At 37.7% G+C, this 15,953-nt stretch overlaps 1 protein-coding gene across 1 annotated transcript in view; it reads left to right on the top strand.

Annotated features, from left to right (window-relative positions):
- Stt3b (STT3 oligosaccharyltransferase complex catalytic subunit B) overlaps positions 1-15,953 on the top strand; it is a 69,557-nt gene that overhangs the window by 35,573 nt on the left and 18,031 nt on the right. The window contains exons 3-7 of the mRNA XM_057767083.1: positions 1,241-1,528; positions 5,126-5,191; positions 7,795-7,894; positions 14,128-14,226; positions 15,068-15,214. Coding sequence (XP_057623066.1) covers positions 1,241-1,528; positions 5,126-5,191; positions 7,795-7,894; positions 14,128-14,226; positions 15,068-15,214 — 700 coding nt within the window. The remainder of the gene's footprint in view (positions 1-1,240; positions 1,529-5,125; positions 5,192-7,794; positions 7,895-14,127; positions 14,227-15,067; positions 15,215-15,953) is intronic.

The following is a 15,953-nucleotide window of genomic DNA, read 5'->3' as shown; positions in this document are numbered from 1 at the left end:
AGCAGCAAGTGCTCTTAACCATTGGTTGAGCCATCTCTCCAGCTCCAAGTTTGAATATATCTTTGCTGTTAGGAGTTTTTTGGTTTTAGATTTTTGATTCAACACTGCTTTGTATTTTGACTTTTCTTATATTAGGTCCATCTGCCAGATTATATGGATATGTTGATTTACATCGAGAAAAAATTTCAAATTCATGTGTTTTCTTTGTGTTTTGCTGACAAAAATTATTCAGTAGGACCTAGTACTGAGTAAGAAATGGAGCAGATTTTTTTGAGAATTGTAATGGCTCACTATACTATTTTTCTCCTCTCGATCCTGTTACTCTGTGCATTCACTAGACATTGAATATACACTCTGTGTCTGTATTGTTCTTGATACTGACAAATAAACTCTTATTCTTCTAGAGCTTACATTCTTGTGAGGTTGAGCAGTTGAAAATAAGGTTTATAAGTAGTGCGCTCAATGATAATAGGTGCTAGGGAGAAAAAGCAAGGGGGTGAGTTAAAGACTAGGGCGGAGTCTGTTGAGACGTGCACACTTAAATAGGACAGTCAGGGAGTGAATATGCGGCAGAGTCTTTGTGGTTTCAGTCTTGGGGAGAAAGAGAGCCACTGAGGGAGGATTCGGGTGTGAATGCAGATAAAAACACACATATTAGTTACTGAGGGATGATTCGAAATAAATATCCTCCAATTCCGAATCTTGTGGTAACTGCCCTTCTTTTGGTGTAAAGGTGAGTGTCAGTATATTAATCTTCCCTCCCATTATTAAGACTTTGAACATAGCACTTAAAGCCTTTTAGTATTCTTTTGGTTCCCAAATGACTGATCCTTCTTCCTAGAGGTGTTTACTTTCTGAATCTTGGATTTAACTTACTTATAACTATCATTTCTCCTTTTTATTTATATACAATAAGAACATGGCTAAAGTGTGTTAAACTCCTAAGCCTGAAAAATACATGACTAAGACAGTGTTTGGAAGTGAGGAAGATAGTTAATGAAATAAACATCATTACATATTTTCTATTTTAATCACTCTTGTTTTATTTCAGTATATATTCTATATATGAATTTCTTCTTTGTATCTGTTCCAAAAAGATTTTATTGTGTATCCCGTGAAAGGGAAAGCTTTCTCTTCATCTTAACTACAAATGGTGTATACTAATTAAAAAAAATGTAGACTATTCTTTTTGGACACCATGTTTTATATGTAACTAAATTCCTTTCTTTCCCTCCTCTAGGTTTACCCAGGGTTGATGATAACAGCTGGCCTTATTCATTGGATTTTAAATACATTGAACATAACAGTTCACATAAGAGATGTGTGTGTATTCCTTGCACCAACTTTTAGCGGCCTTACATCTATATCTACGTTCCTGCTAACTAGAGAACTTTGGAACCAAGGAGCAGGACTTTTAGCTGCTTGTTTTATTGCAATTGTACCAGGGTACATATCTCGATCAGTGGCAGGATCCTTTGATAATGAAGGCATTGCAATTTTTGCGCTTCAGTTCACTTACTACTTATGGGTAAGTACCACTTAATATTTGGCTGTCATTAATGTTGGTGACCTTCTGCCTAAAGTCTTTAGGTTGGATTTACGTCTTTTACCAATAGAGTTGTACACGTATGTTACTACTATTCATAATAAATTCAACAATAGGTAACATTTAAAAGCATGCCAGACATTTTTTCTGAATATATAACTGGATTAATATAGTCGTAGATTTTAATTTTCATAATAATCTTATTGTATCTGCTTCATAAGTTGTAACTTCAAAAATAAATAGCAGAAGCAGACTGTCAGCTGAACACACTTTTTATGTGTGAGTACTTTTTATACACTTAACTATATTTTTAGGTAGCTAGGTGAATGACAGCATCACTTTCTCTTTAATAGTTATTTTAAATTCCCTTAAAAGCTACCTGGTGAGCCGGGCAGTGGTGGTGCACACCTTTAATCCCAGAACTTGGAAGGAAGAGGCAGGTGGATCTCTGTGAGTTCTAGGCCAAAGAAACCCTGTCTTGAGGAAAAAAACAAAACAAGAAAACTTCCCTGGCTTATTAGGTATTTTTGTTTGCCCTGGAATTCTAGGAAGAACACTGCAGAGGCAGCCTCTTGAGGTTGACTTTAAAAGAGAGAAAAGCACCGTGTAAGTGAGCATGAAGACAGCAGCACTGTTAGTGCCCTGCTGCTGTCATCATCAGAAATGTCTTTAAAAACCTTCATTACTGCATGCAACAGGGGGAGGGGGCACTACCCCCAGACTTAAAATGTTTCAATCTCTATTTTAAGCCTTTTAATTATATAAGTTCAAATACTAAAAATAATGTATGTGAGTGTAGATAGATCTTATTAATATAGCCAGTGGGGAAATGAGTTACAGTAGAATAGTCGTGATGTGATAAATCATTAATGTGAAATTTATATAGCAATGAGGAATCCGTGCATCAACTTCCTAACATATTTTTTCTGAGGATGATTGGTTGGCATTGAGGAAACAACATTAAAAGAGATTCCATCTATGTTGGTTAAATTCTTTTTTTTTTAAATAAAATTATCTGAAGTAAATAATGACATTGATTTGAATTTGAAAGTCTGGATAGATAGGTTGGTTAGCTGTTTTAGTCATCTGCATTTTGTTATATCTCCTATTTACTATAAGAAAACAATACCCTATTGTGGGAGTAACTCACTTAGAAATAATTATTTACAGTTGGGCATTAAGAAAACTAACATTGATTCTCTCTGTAGCTTTTTAGCCCCTTTTGTTGCTCTTTTTTTTTTTTTCTTTTTTTTTAGCAAAGCCTTGGTATGTATCTTGAGACTGCCCTCAAACTCCTCCCAAGTGCTAGGATCATAGTTGTGTGCCATGCCTGGTTTATGTATAGGTTTTTTTATCCTTCATTTTCTTTTAACACGTGAGTCTGAACTATTGAAGTAGTATCCTAACTGAAATCTCAACTGCCTTTTAGCTTTTAAAAATGTTTCCAAAATGGTAGTAAAACTCATTTGCATTATTTTAAAGAATACAATGAATCCTTTTTAACTTACTATTGTACAACTCTCACCACTCTTATTTATAGAAAATTTCTTCAGTCTAAAACTTGTACTTGTACCCCAGCCCTGTACCTCTTACTTCCTCCTTCTCTATGTTCTGGGATAGCTATGCATCTGTACTTTAAAGTTTTATTTACTACTGCTTGTGTATGATGCAGTCAGGGAGGCTCATGTATGCTGTGGCACACATGTGGTTGTTAGGTGACAATTTTGTGAAGTTGGTTCTCTCCTTTTCTGCTCTTTGGACAAATGCACAAGAATTTCATCAATTTCCTGTAGTCTGTTTTGTTTTGTTGATTCGTCTCTTCAGTGCTGGAGATCAGGTCCTTGCATATGCTCACAAGCATCCTATCACGGATTGCATCCCATCCATTAATTTTTAGTTTAAAAGTTCTCTTTACTTTCCTTTTTATTATGCTGAGGACTGAGTCTTATATACATCAAATATGCACTCTACCACTGAGCTTCACCCCTGCTCTAAGTCCAATATTTTCTGATTTTCCATGTGACTAGCTATGTTGCTAAGAAGGCTGAGCCCCTCCAGGTCTTCCAGTGTGAAACTGCTTGTGTGTCTGGGGTCTTTAGCTATCTATCCCAATACTTGGGTATGCACTGCTTCATTACTTTAGCTGCCTGGTAACTTAAAGCTTGCTACTTTGTAGATTGCTGAGGGAGTTTTCTCACTGAGGTGATAAATTTTATTTCCACTAGAACTTGAGTAGATCTGTTAGTACTATGAACTTAAAACAAGGTAGCCCATGCTTACAGATATAAAGCACTGGTTTCTAATAGATCTGTCTGTGATAAAGAGTGTTCTTTATCTCCTGCTTAATATGATAATTTGCTAGCCACAGTATATGGACTTGTAGGTACTAAGTACTTGACTGTTATTTAGGCAATCACATTGGATTTACCTTCAAAATATCAAAAAGCTACCAAAAAACAAACAACAAAACATAAATAATTGTATAGCTTAATTAAAAATTTTACATTTTCTGTGTGTATGCGCGCACGTGTGTGTGTGTGTGTGTGTGTGTGAGAGAGAGAGAGAGAGAGAGAGAGAGAGAGAGAGAGAGAGAGAGAGAGAGACTTGTCTATGTGCACCACATGAATGTAGATACATGAGGCTGGAAGAAGGCATTTGGTCCTCAGGAGTTGGAGTGACAGGCAGTTAGTTATAGGTCTCCAGTAGTCCTGAGAACTAAAGCAAGGTCCTCTGCAAGAGCAGTGTGTACTCTTAACTACTTGCTGAATCATCTCTCTAGATCCCTTTTTTTTATATATATATTTATGTCAGTGATCCTTTTGACTGTCTTGACTACTATAATTTGTAAGTCTTAAAGTTCAGATAAATATCATCCCTGTAATTTTATTTCCCTTTATTAATATGTTGGCTCTTTTGAGTTTTTGCCTTTCTCTACATAGACTTTGAATTAATTTGTTCTCTTTAAACAAAATCATTTGATTATTTTGCCTATTTCTAATATAAACATGGAATATTTATCTATTAAACTTTTGATTTCCTTGCTCTTTTTTTAAATGTTTGCCATTTTAGTGTACTTTCTTCCTTATTCTCATGGAGTGCTATAAACTAGAAATGTTTTCTTTCCGCTAGCCCCACATTCCTTCTACTGTATTCTTTTTCATTATTTATGGTATCTAAACTTTCTTACTGTAACAGTTAAGTTTTTCAAAATGGAAGCTTAGAATCTATATATGTGATCATGTATTCAGATGAAGAAATATAAAGGTATTAGGTCTAGCAAATCAACTATATGAAAATGTAGAGTTACTGAACACATTTATTTAAGGCTCCAATTTGTTGATACTTAATATTTCGTCACAGAAAATGAAAAAAAGGGTAATTTTTTCCTCATTGTTTATTTGTTCTTTTTACTGAAAACTAACCAAAAGAGAATCAGTTATTAAAATGTATCTTACTCAATTTTGAAAAGTATTTTAAGTCAATCAGAATAGCCATGCCTCAGTCCTCACTCAGTACCTTTTAGATGGTTAACTGTCTTCATATACATTTTACAATGGGATTTACTTTTGTTATTTTTAGGTAAAGTCTGTGAAAACTGGGTCTGTGTTTTGGACGATGTGCTGCTGCCTGTCGTATTTCTACATGGTAAGATCTGTGCCTGGCTCTGCTCTAAGCTCTGGGCAGCAAGAGCAGCTCCTTTCTCCTCACCCTCTCCTTACCACTCCTGTTCGGGTTGGGTTTGGACTCTGCTCAGTGTTTACCTGTATTGCCATCCCCCTCGCCTTGATGCCAGAGAGAGGGACACTTTGTTGAGAGCCGATACTCAGTCCTCAAATGCAGTATTTATTATAAGCAAGGGAAACAAATCAGTTGTTTTTAGCATTGAATTTCTAAGTGATTTTAACTTGTTAATCACATCTAGAATTGAATTTAAATATAGTTTATTGTTCCTATGTATTTTTTCTTAATTTTTGAACAAGTAAACTGTTTCCCTAGTTACATTACAAACTAAAAAGAACAAGAAACTTTACCTGTCAAATATAGAGCATATAACCATGTTTAGAGGAAATAAAATAGTTTTAAATATCAAACTAAAAATTAGCTTTCTTTTATTGGAATTGACTGTTTAATGATCACAATCATAAGTTGTAAAAATACACATCATCTGTTCATCACTAAGTTGGGAAGACCAGAGAAATAAGCACACTTTAAGAATCTTGATGAGCCGAGTGGTGGTGGTGCACACCTTTAATCCCAGCACTCGGGAGGCAGAGGCAGGTGGATCTTTGTGAGTTCGAGGCCAGCCTGGCCTACAAGACAGGCTCCAAAGCTACAGAAAAACCCTATCTCGAAAAACAAACAAACAAAAAGAATCTTGGTGAAAAAGCTTTCCCAAAGGAATGTTACCTGAGAAGACAGAATGATGAGGAAGACTGGATGTTCTTCTGGCCCTTTGTGTTCTCTTTTCATTCCTTAATGGGATGAATTTTCTGTGGTGTCTAGGCCAGAGAAGAAGGAAATGAGATCCCAGAGTGAAAAGATCAGCAAAGGATGAGCAAGACCACTTTAAAACATGAGATTTGTATTCAGATTGCTTTCAGTTTGTCTGTTTATAAGTGGACAGAGATTGATTTTCTGGCTGCACTTTCAGAATTCCCGAACTCCTTACAGTCAGTACCTAAGTATTGTTCGTGCACCCTGTGTTAACCCATAAACTGCCTCATAACTTGTAAATAGATTTCTGTAGGGTAAGGTTCAATGTTACTTTTTTATACTTCTGCCTCTTTTTCTGCCTCTTTTTCAACCAATAGCCTATGTAGTTTTTTATGTGAAAATTAACAGTAATTTAATTGCTAAAACTAATTTTATAGAATAAATAGGTGTATCAGTTTTCTGTGGTCCTTCTAAACTGCTTAATACCTGGGGTATGTATTGTGCCCTGTGCTTAAGGAAGTCACTTTTAATGTTAGGAATATCCAGGAGACTCTTGGAGCTTAATACTTAAGCTCAGGATGACATTGGGGTTTGGTATGTGACTAAGCAGTAAACAGGTGTGTATGTCTATATATTATGAACTAACTGTAGGTCCTTAGAAGTTGCTTTGAAATATTTTTGTACACTAACATGTCCTCATGATGACTTGGTAACCAGTGAATTTTTCAGCCTTCTGACTAAATTAGAACACACTGATGAGCTTTGATCCTTTTTTGGATTTTTGAGACATGGTTTCTCTGTAGCTTTGGAGCCTGTCCTGGAACTTGCTCTGTAGACCAGGCTGTCCTTGAACTCACAGAGATCCACCTGCCTTGCCTCCTGAGTGCTAGGATTAAAGGCGTGCACCACCACTGCCCAGCTGAGCTTTGATCCTAAAAGAGTTCTTTTCTGTTTTGAGCACATGAAAAGTCAGTCCATTGTAATGGTTGAGAATGAACATTGACTTTTAAAAATATTTATTTAGACTTGAATAACCATGGTTATTCTGATTTGATTTTTAATGTGCATACATATAATGCAAGTCAAAAACATACGTGTGTGTGTGTGCATGCGTGTGTGTGTGCGTGCACGTGCGTTATATTTTAAATACAGTTCTCACTTGTAATCCCTCTTGAGGCTGCAGCCAACCTGCGCTATTAAGAACTCTACAGTGTGACCGAGGGTGTAAGTGCCCTTTTAGCTGAGTCACTGACCAGTGCCAGAATTCATTTTTCTTATGCTTATTGAACTTTCAGTAAATAGATTATCATAGATGAAATAAAAGCTTGTTATTCTATTCTAAAAATTTGATATCTATATTCTAGAACTCATTTCCAGGACAGTCTATTTTCTGCCAATTCACAATTATGTGATGTTCTTAAGCCTTCCTATTAAATTAAATTTAACTTGAGCTATTCTCCAGTAAGTTTAAAAAAGTTTACTGGGTTTATGAGATTATGTTACTTTACTTATCAATTAAAAAAAAAGAATTGTAGGTGGGCGGTGTGGCACCTGGGAGGTAGAGGCAGGCGGATCTCTGTGAGTTTGAAACCAACCTGGTCTGCAAGAGCTAGTTCCAGGACAGGCTTCAAAGCCACGGAGAAACCCTGTCTCGAAAACAAAACAAAACAAAAGAACTGTTATGTATATATGCTACTTAGGAAAATTGCTAGAAATCCTAGTGTTATATTTTCTCATATTTATGTTGTCATGAATTTATGTTATGTTTTAGGAAGTGAGAGAAGCCATGTGTCTTAGCCTCTCTTTTCCCATAGGTCTCTGCGTGGGGAGGTTATGTGTTTATCATCAACCTTATCCCTCTCCATGTGTTCGTGCTACTGCTAATGCAGAGGTATAGCAAGAGAGTCTACATAGGTGAGTTGTTCCACCTTTCATGCTCGTTCTTAGTAAACAGACTTCCTGCTTGGTCCGTATTGCCCATGAAAAGGTAGTAATTTTTTATGTTTAACTTGCCTTTTGTGTTGACTGCATGAGATCCTTCTCAGAAAAGCAAAAAACAAATAGAAAAGGGGGAGGGTCATAAACAGACCTCAGTCACATGAAATATTAACAAATAAAAGTAGGTTTTTGATTGATTCTGATATGGCTGGGCAGAGAGAGGGAAAGAGACAGAAACTCACTGGAGTGTGGAGTCTAAGGTTTGGTAGAGACACAGTGCAGTCTAGGCAGTCAGAGGATTGCCCCTTAGGTCTGAGCCTTGGTAGACGTGAAAGGTCTCTCTAGCAGCTTACTGCTCTGCTTCTCTGAACTTCAGCTTTAACCCCTGGATATCTGTCTCTGAGTTTTTATTATTTGTGCTACGCATCCTATAAACTAGATACATTATTTGCATGACTGGGGTGTTTTTAAAAGCATAAAGTGATTTCCATGCTTCCTAGATTGATCCCTTTAGCAGTGATGATCTATTTTGAGTTTTGCCTTCATGGTAAATGAACCCTGTCAACAGAAGTGCTACCTGGATTCCTAAGAGTTTTGCCTTGGCTTTTCATTTGTTTAAAAGTCCTAAGTGTTGGTTACAATAAGCGCTTTCCAGGGGAGAGCCACTGTGTATTCATTGCTTGAAGGGACTGAAGGTTTCTGAGTCTTCCTTTCCATAGGTGTGTTGTGTTAAGTAGATATTTTAGGCGTTCCCTCAAGCATTACATAGTTTAATTTACAAAGAATAGTCTTAACAGTATCTTCCTGTCTCAAGACTCAAGGCATGTAGTGCCAAGGGTCTTTCTTAAATTATAAACTAAACAAAAGTAGAAAATGCTTTGGTGCTATCATAGGTGAACCCAGTCTTCCTGAGAATCACACCTGTCGTGTTGGTCAGAAATGCTTCCTATGTAGAAGCCAGGAGCCTTAAAGTAAATGTTTGTCTACTTAAGAGCTTATATACAGTAGATAAACTAGTGTTCTGGCTCACTTAAAATCTAACACTTGGGAGGCCAAGGCATGGTAGATGTCAGCCTTGCTCAGAGAATTTCAGGCTACCCTAGGCTAAAGAATTCTGACCTTCTCTAAGCAAAAGGAAAGGAAAGTTCTAAATGACTTTTAGTGGAATAAATTTGTAGTTTTGGTCTTTAAATCTGTTTTGCTTCATTTGTAAATTATGTTTGCTAATAATTGTTTGTTGTACTTTTTGACACATTAGGTTTAGTTATTACATAGCTGTGGGAATGATTGAGTCACAGTATTGAGTTCTTTGCAGTAGAATCAGCCAGTCATGGTGGCTATATGATTTTAATCCCAGAAATCTGGAGGCAGAAGCAGGCAGGACTACATAGTGAGACCTTGTCTCAAGAGAAGAGAGGTTGTATAGATTTCATGAGTTCTATAGTATTCCCACAGTGTGTTTACAATCTCCTTGTAGTCTGACATTGTCCCATTAACACCTGTCAGAACTAATGAATTCCTTCTGCAGGGCAGAACTAGAATTTTAAACTTGCTTTTAATTTTATTTCGAGCATATTTGTTTTGTTTTGGCTACATGTATGTCCCTACCATGTACGTGCCTTGGTGTCTGCTGAGGCCAGAAGAGGGCATGAAATAACTGGAGTTACAGCTGTAAGCTACCATTAGGGTGCTGGAAATTGAACTCAGGTCCTTTGAAAGATAAAGCCAGTATTCTAAACTGCTGAGCCATCATCTCTCCATCCCAGAACTAGAATTTAAATCTGGATATATTTCCCCTAAATCCTTATCCTTATCTTCCTATTAGGTAATAGTAAGAAGATTTATTTTTCCATTTGAAAGCGTGATTTTTTTTCTCTGCTCAAGTATTTTGAATAAGTCATTTCATGCTACCTTTACATTTTTGGAGCTTGTAAAATGTCAGTTTCAGTGATGTGTTCTATGGTTGTTGTAAGCAGTGCCCTGGGAAGGAGCTCTCACAATCTGTGCCTGCTAAGCTGACCTGGCGTTTCCCTGCTAGTCCGAAGAAGTGTTTTTCTTGTTGCCCTCTGTTACTGTTTTCTCGCCATTCTTTACCCTGAATATTTACCAAAATTCCCAGTAACCGAAGCAGTCAGAAAGTAACAAGGTGACTTTATTAAGTTAACTTTTCAACATTCTTACAGACTTTTGTGTTGTTAGTAATCTAGTAAAACTGACTCTAGATTGTAAGATCTTTCTCTTCTGTATCTTGTCTGACAGAAGGATATTTTGTTAGCCATTCCCATTAAACATTGTCCAAGAAATTAACTCAGAAAGACTGACAGGATTAAGTAGTGGGTTAATGTTAATGAGTTTGTATGTTCATAGATCCTTCTCTAAGTTTGCAGAAGGAGGGGGAGTAACTTAAAACTCCAGAGAAGGGGACTGAGAAAATGGTGATGGGCACTGTATGAGGACCTGATCCGATCCCTAGAACCCGTGTGAAGCAAATATGGTAGCTCCTCAATCCAAGCATTGGGGTATGCAGCAGCCAAGAGATGTTGTCGTCCGACCTCCACATGCATGCTTTGGCATTCCAGTATAAAAGATGCCATAAAGAGTACTGCAGACTGCCATGGCCTGTCAGTGAGGTGCTGAAGTGAGAGCAGCAGGGGCTCTGTCACCACTTAAGATCGGTGGAGCTGGAGTCAACTGTGCATTAGCCAAGCTCCACTGCCTCTGTGCCCTTGGGATCCAAGTATTTGGGTTGGAAACATGATTAGGATTTCTGTAGATTTCTGTCTCTAATCAGAGTGTTTTTTTCTTTGGGTAAAATGAAACTGTACATGTGAATAAGCCCAATTGTTTTAGGGGGGAAATTAGTTTCTAACCAATCAGAAGCGTGGTCTGCAGTAATGACTGCCAGAAACTGTGCTTCCACAGGATGGCAGTGTGGTAGCACTTTTATGATGTAATGAGTGATTTATGGTATTGTTGGGTTGTCATCTTCTTAGAGCTTACTTCTTTGATGGAATAGTAAAAAGTTAAGAAAGAAGTTATCATGGCTAGGTAGGAAGTTGTACTACTAGGTAGGTCAGGGTTCTCAGAGGAGTTGTAGGAAGAATTGGTGCTGCAGGTTTTTACTGCTGAGGTCTTGTAAGAGCACAGTAGTGCCCCTTTTGTATTACTCTACAAGCTCCTTACATAAGCCCTCCCTACCACTGTCACAAGCACTAACTACATGTGCTATGGCTGGAACTGTCCATCTGATTTTACCAACTTCTGTAACTTAGAGGCTAGATGGAATTGATCTTAATAGGAATTTCTATTTTTAAAATGTCCTCCTTATCATAGATTTAAGGTCTTTTTGCAAACACACTATTGGGTGCTGTCATAAAATCTGGAGAAAAACATGCTTTTATTTTTATAGTGGATGGAAGTTGTTTATTCTTAATCGAATTTCTTCATTTACTTCTATTCAAGTGAATCTAATTTTCCACTTTGTTTTAAAATGGAAGTCTGTAAATTATGTCAGTTAAGATACTGAGATGTATGTGCTGTTTTAGAAATTCAGGGAGCACAGTAGCTTAAGTGAGGTAAACTTGTGGAGCTTGGTCAGTGGTCCCAAACTTGATCGGGTACACGTGTTTTTCTTTGTGCTGAAGGGGCTCTGTGAGGTAAGATGTGTATTTCTCCTGTGTAAACCCTTCATAGAGCCAGTGATCCAAAACTAGTAAAGCTCGAGCTGACAGCGTCCAGCTGTCTTCACTGGTGCTCTGGACCACAGCAGTGTCCCAGCAGATTGGCTTCACTGGTGCAGGTACATGGAGGCTGAGCAGTACAGAGGCCTTTCAAAGCTGTGGTATCAGCCATGTAATAAGAACTCAACTCCTCTTTGCTTCTTGAAGCTCTCTAGACTGACTATCCTTCCCTCAAACTCATTCCTGGCACTCGTACTATTAACTTGAATTCTAATGTGTTTGTTTCCATAGAGACTGGGGTCTTGTTACTTGGTTGCCTTGGGTGTCTCATGGTCCTGAAGACAGAACCTAGAGCCTTAGGCATGCTAAGGCAAATGCTTTACCACTGGACCACATGCCCAGCCCTGGATGTTTCCTTCTCCTTACTGATAACAGCATGAAAGTGTAGTCTTCCTCTTTTGAATATTCCTGGAAATGAATGTGAACAGTCTCTAAAAAGTATTTTGCTTGGGTTACCGAAATGAAATGCTTACATTGCCAAATACAGACTGTGTGTATGTGTGTGTTCATTTGTTTGTTCCAGTATACCCCTTATGATAAACCTGAAGAATGTAATTTGGTGGGCAGATGGGGTAGAGGCTCTCTTTTTATTGTTTAAAAAAAAAAAATAGATTTGTGATTGCCTTGCTCTGGAAAGAAGGGAACCAAGAAGCAGCTGTGTAATGGGGGTAGAGTTTTCTTTGGGGAGTATGATGAGGGTATATGTTTGGGTAATTCCACAACTTGTGAACACTTCAAGAGCCCCGAATCATTTGTAAGGTAGTTTTGCTACTTCATTTTCTCCTTAGGTTTTTTTTAAGGAATCACTTATTTTTTTAATACATTTTGTATTGTCCATTATAGTTAAAGTCCTATAAGCCTTGCTGAATTCTATGTTTGCATTTCTAAGAGGTGATTGCACTGTTTGGTATGTGCAGGCTTCACTGAAGAAAGCTTATCCCTCCTATATGCTTCCTGGTGGTGTTGGTGTATGCTCATATTTAGGTTTGATTCTCAGCTCTACCCTGTAGAATGCATATTGATAGTAGTGCATGTGGGGCTCTAAATGGGGGGAGGGTGTTAATGATCATACCCAGCTTTTGTTCTGTATTGACGGAACTAAAGTATTTGATTTTACATACTTGGAGGTCACATGGTAACCTTGCTTCCCCCTCCCTCTCACTTCTCCCTTTCTGCTTCTAAGCTGTGTCACAGCTTTAATACAGATTAGTTAGTAAAAGAAGGTTACTAGAAGGCCCCTCGACCACATAAGCAGATTCAGAATTGTGAGAACTTGGATTTTATTTGAGTATCTCACAAAGAGCTGTACCATTCAGCATGTGTCTGCAAAGTTCACTGTGGTTGGATGGTGGAGCTGTGGCCTTCATTAGCTCTGGCCCTTTCTATTAGATTCACTAACTTATCTTCCAAGACAGCAGTCATCACTTACCAAACAGCTTGGGAAGTAGTTGTAACATTTAAACTAATAGCCCGCAATTTACCTTCTATAAGTGGACTTCCTTTAAAAGTAAATAAATATAACTACATTAGGCAGGAGAAGTGAAGTGTGTGCTCTGCACTGTTACACAGCATAGCAGACAAAGGTGATGGAGTGACAGCTTCTATTCCAATGCTCCCTAGACTTTCCTCTTCATAGTAGTTTATTTGCCCCAAACTGATTATCAAGTACATTTATGAAAGGGATGTAAATAAGTCTATGAATAGAATAATATGTTCGCATCAGCTTATTTAAGTTCTCTTTTACAACTCTGAAATTTTACTTTCAATGATTCCAAATACTTTCTAGCCAGATTACCTAATCCTAATCTGTGGCATGTAAGGGGAAAACCTTTTTGACACAGGTTGTCATCCCTCTTCAGCAGTTCTATGCATTAGAATCAACCTAAGCTAAGGAGGACCACTGTGGAGAGCAAACAGCCATTGTGTCAGACTCTTGCTTCCCTGACTGGCATCTATTCCATCATGCAGAAAGCCAGTTGTATATCCTTTCTAACCCCTTAAACCTCTGTACAAAGAGCATTAAGAGACTGACGGAAACATACAACACTCAGTCCCTTTGAGACCAGCAGGTACTCTTGTTAAGTTAATGATAATGTTAGGTGTTTGTGAAGCTGTGACTATTTTGGATTAGTAACCACAGCGATGATAGTTACTTACTCAATACACATGTAGTTGTATAGTTTCTTGGCTCCTATCAATGATTATTATTGGTGAATTTTTAAAAACTTGATTCCATTTTCTAGAAAGGAAGTCTCTGACAGAAACTTAACTGAAGTCTACAAAGAACACTTAATACTTTAAAAAATGGATAGAATATTTATGATTTATAATGCACATCAAATCAGTCACTTCAAGAGTCTGTTCTTAAGTTGTGTTAAAACTTTTCTAAAAATAAGACATAAATATATTTATATGTTGAATACTTAATGGCAGTAGTAAATTACCTTGTTTCCTGTTTTGTTTTTATAGCATATAGCACTTTCTACATTGTGGGTTTAATATTATCCATGCAGATACCTTTTGTGGGATTTCAACCAATCAGAACAAGTGAGCACATGGCAGCTGCAGGTATGAAAAAGTTTTTGAAGTTGAGATGAAAGGACATTGTCAAATGTTTTGTCCACTTAAAATGTGTGTGACCTTGAAATCATTTTTTCTTCTATGTTGTTATTAAAATGGGTTTCTAGCTACTTTATTATATCCTGATTTCTAAGAGACTTCAGTAATGTTAATTGTTCCTACTTTGCTTCATATTGCTGTGATAAACACTGATCAAAACCTCCTTGAAAAGGAGAGGATTCATTTGACCTAAGTAGCTCGCTCACATTCATCACTGAGGGAAATCAGGGCAGGAACTGTAGCTGAGGGCATGTTTGGGTACTGCTTCCTGGTTCCCCATGACTTGCTCAGCCTGCTTTCCTATACAACTCAGGACCACCTTCCTAGGGGTGGCACTGCCCACAGTGAGCTGAGCCCTCCGACTCTAATTATTAATCAAGACAGTACTCCATGGGCCAGTCTAATGGAGTCATTTTCTCAATTGTGGTTCCCCCTTCTCAGATAACTCTAACCTTTGTCAAGTTGAAAAAAAAAAAGTAGCCAGCACATCAGCCCAGAAATAACTATAATGTTTTAAGTCAACAATGATGCTTGGTAGTGTCAGTATTCACAGTTGCCTGCTTTTCTTGTCTGGTACATTCTGATCACTTTGGGAAAAAATGTGCAGTAGGTTTTTTTCAGATGCATTAATTGTAGGTTCACTGTCAGTTGACACAGGGAATGTTGGTAGATGGAATAACTAATCTCTGGTGTGAAGGATACGGGGTCTCCTAAGCTTTGTGAGTGAAAGTGTTAAAATGGCATTGGGAAAATGCTGTGTTGTATTCACATGAGCCTTCTCTTTAACTAGGTGTCTTTGCATTGCTGCAAGCTTACGCTTTTTTGCAATATCTGAGAGACCGGTTGACAAAGCAGGAGTTCCAGACCCTTTTCTTTTTGGGTGTCTCACTAGCTGCAGGTGCTGTGTTCCTTAGTGTCATCTATCTGACATACACAGGTAGGTGCTATCGTCTGTAAGATACAAGTTGTGTCTCTAGGTTATTGTTTAAAAACAGTCTTTCACGGGTTCTTCTCACATGCTGCATTTATCCTTGTATCAAATACTGTACTATATCAATTACCAAAAGTTCTAAACCTGAAGAGCATATTACAAATTGCAATAAAAAGAAAAAAAAAAAAACCTCCATTCCTGATTTTTAAAAAAAGCAAGTTTATTTTAATTTTACTGCTTTTCGGGCTCTGGTAAATCCACAAACATCTTTTTCTTGCTGGTTAAAGACCCCAAACTATTGAAGACTCAGCATCTGTGATAAGCTATGCATGCTTACCTTCTCTTTTGTGCACTCTCTCTCTTACTTTGGAGATTGTTGGCCACATCATTTCAGCACGCTTTGGGTTCAACTTACTCTCTAACCTGAGCTCACAAGTCCTGACCAACAGCTCCAGTTTTCCCTGGAGTATCCATATGTCCAGATAATACACAGGTCCAGCACAGAGTGAAGGAGGTGTGACTAGAGTCAAAGAATTAGCTAGGTGTTTGAAAATGTATTGGCACCTCTAAAATAAAGCCAACATTGGTTTAAATTATCCTTGGCTAAAAGTAACAAAGTTCTGAAAATGACAAATTTGGGTTGGTGCAATGGCTCAGCTGGTAAAGGTACTTTCTGTGCAAGCCTGGTAACCTGAATGTGGTTCTTAGAACCCAAGTCCAGGTGGAAGAGGAAAATCAACACCAC

Source organism: Chionomys nivalis, chromosome 4 (genome assembly GCF_950005125.1).
Source record: "Chionomys nivalis chromosome 4, mChiNiv1.1, whole genome shotgun sequence".
In the NCBI taxonomy this organism is placed as follows: Eukaryota; Metazoa; Chordata; class Mammalia; order Rodentia; family Cricetidae; genus Chionomys; species Chionomys nivalis.
The sequence above is the reverse complement of the archived record's forward strand: the minus strand, read 5'-3'. Positions and strand labels throughout refer to the sequence as shown.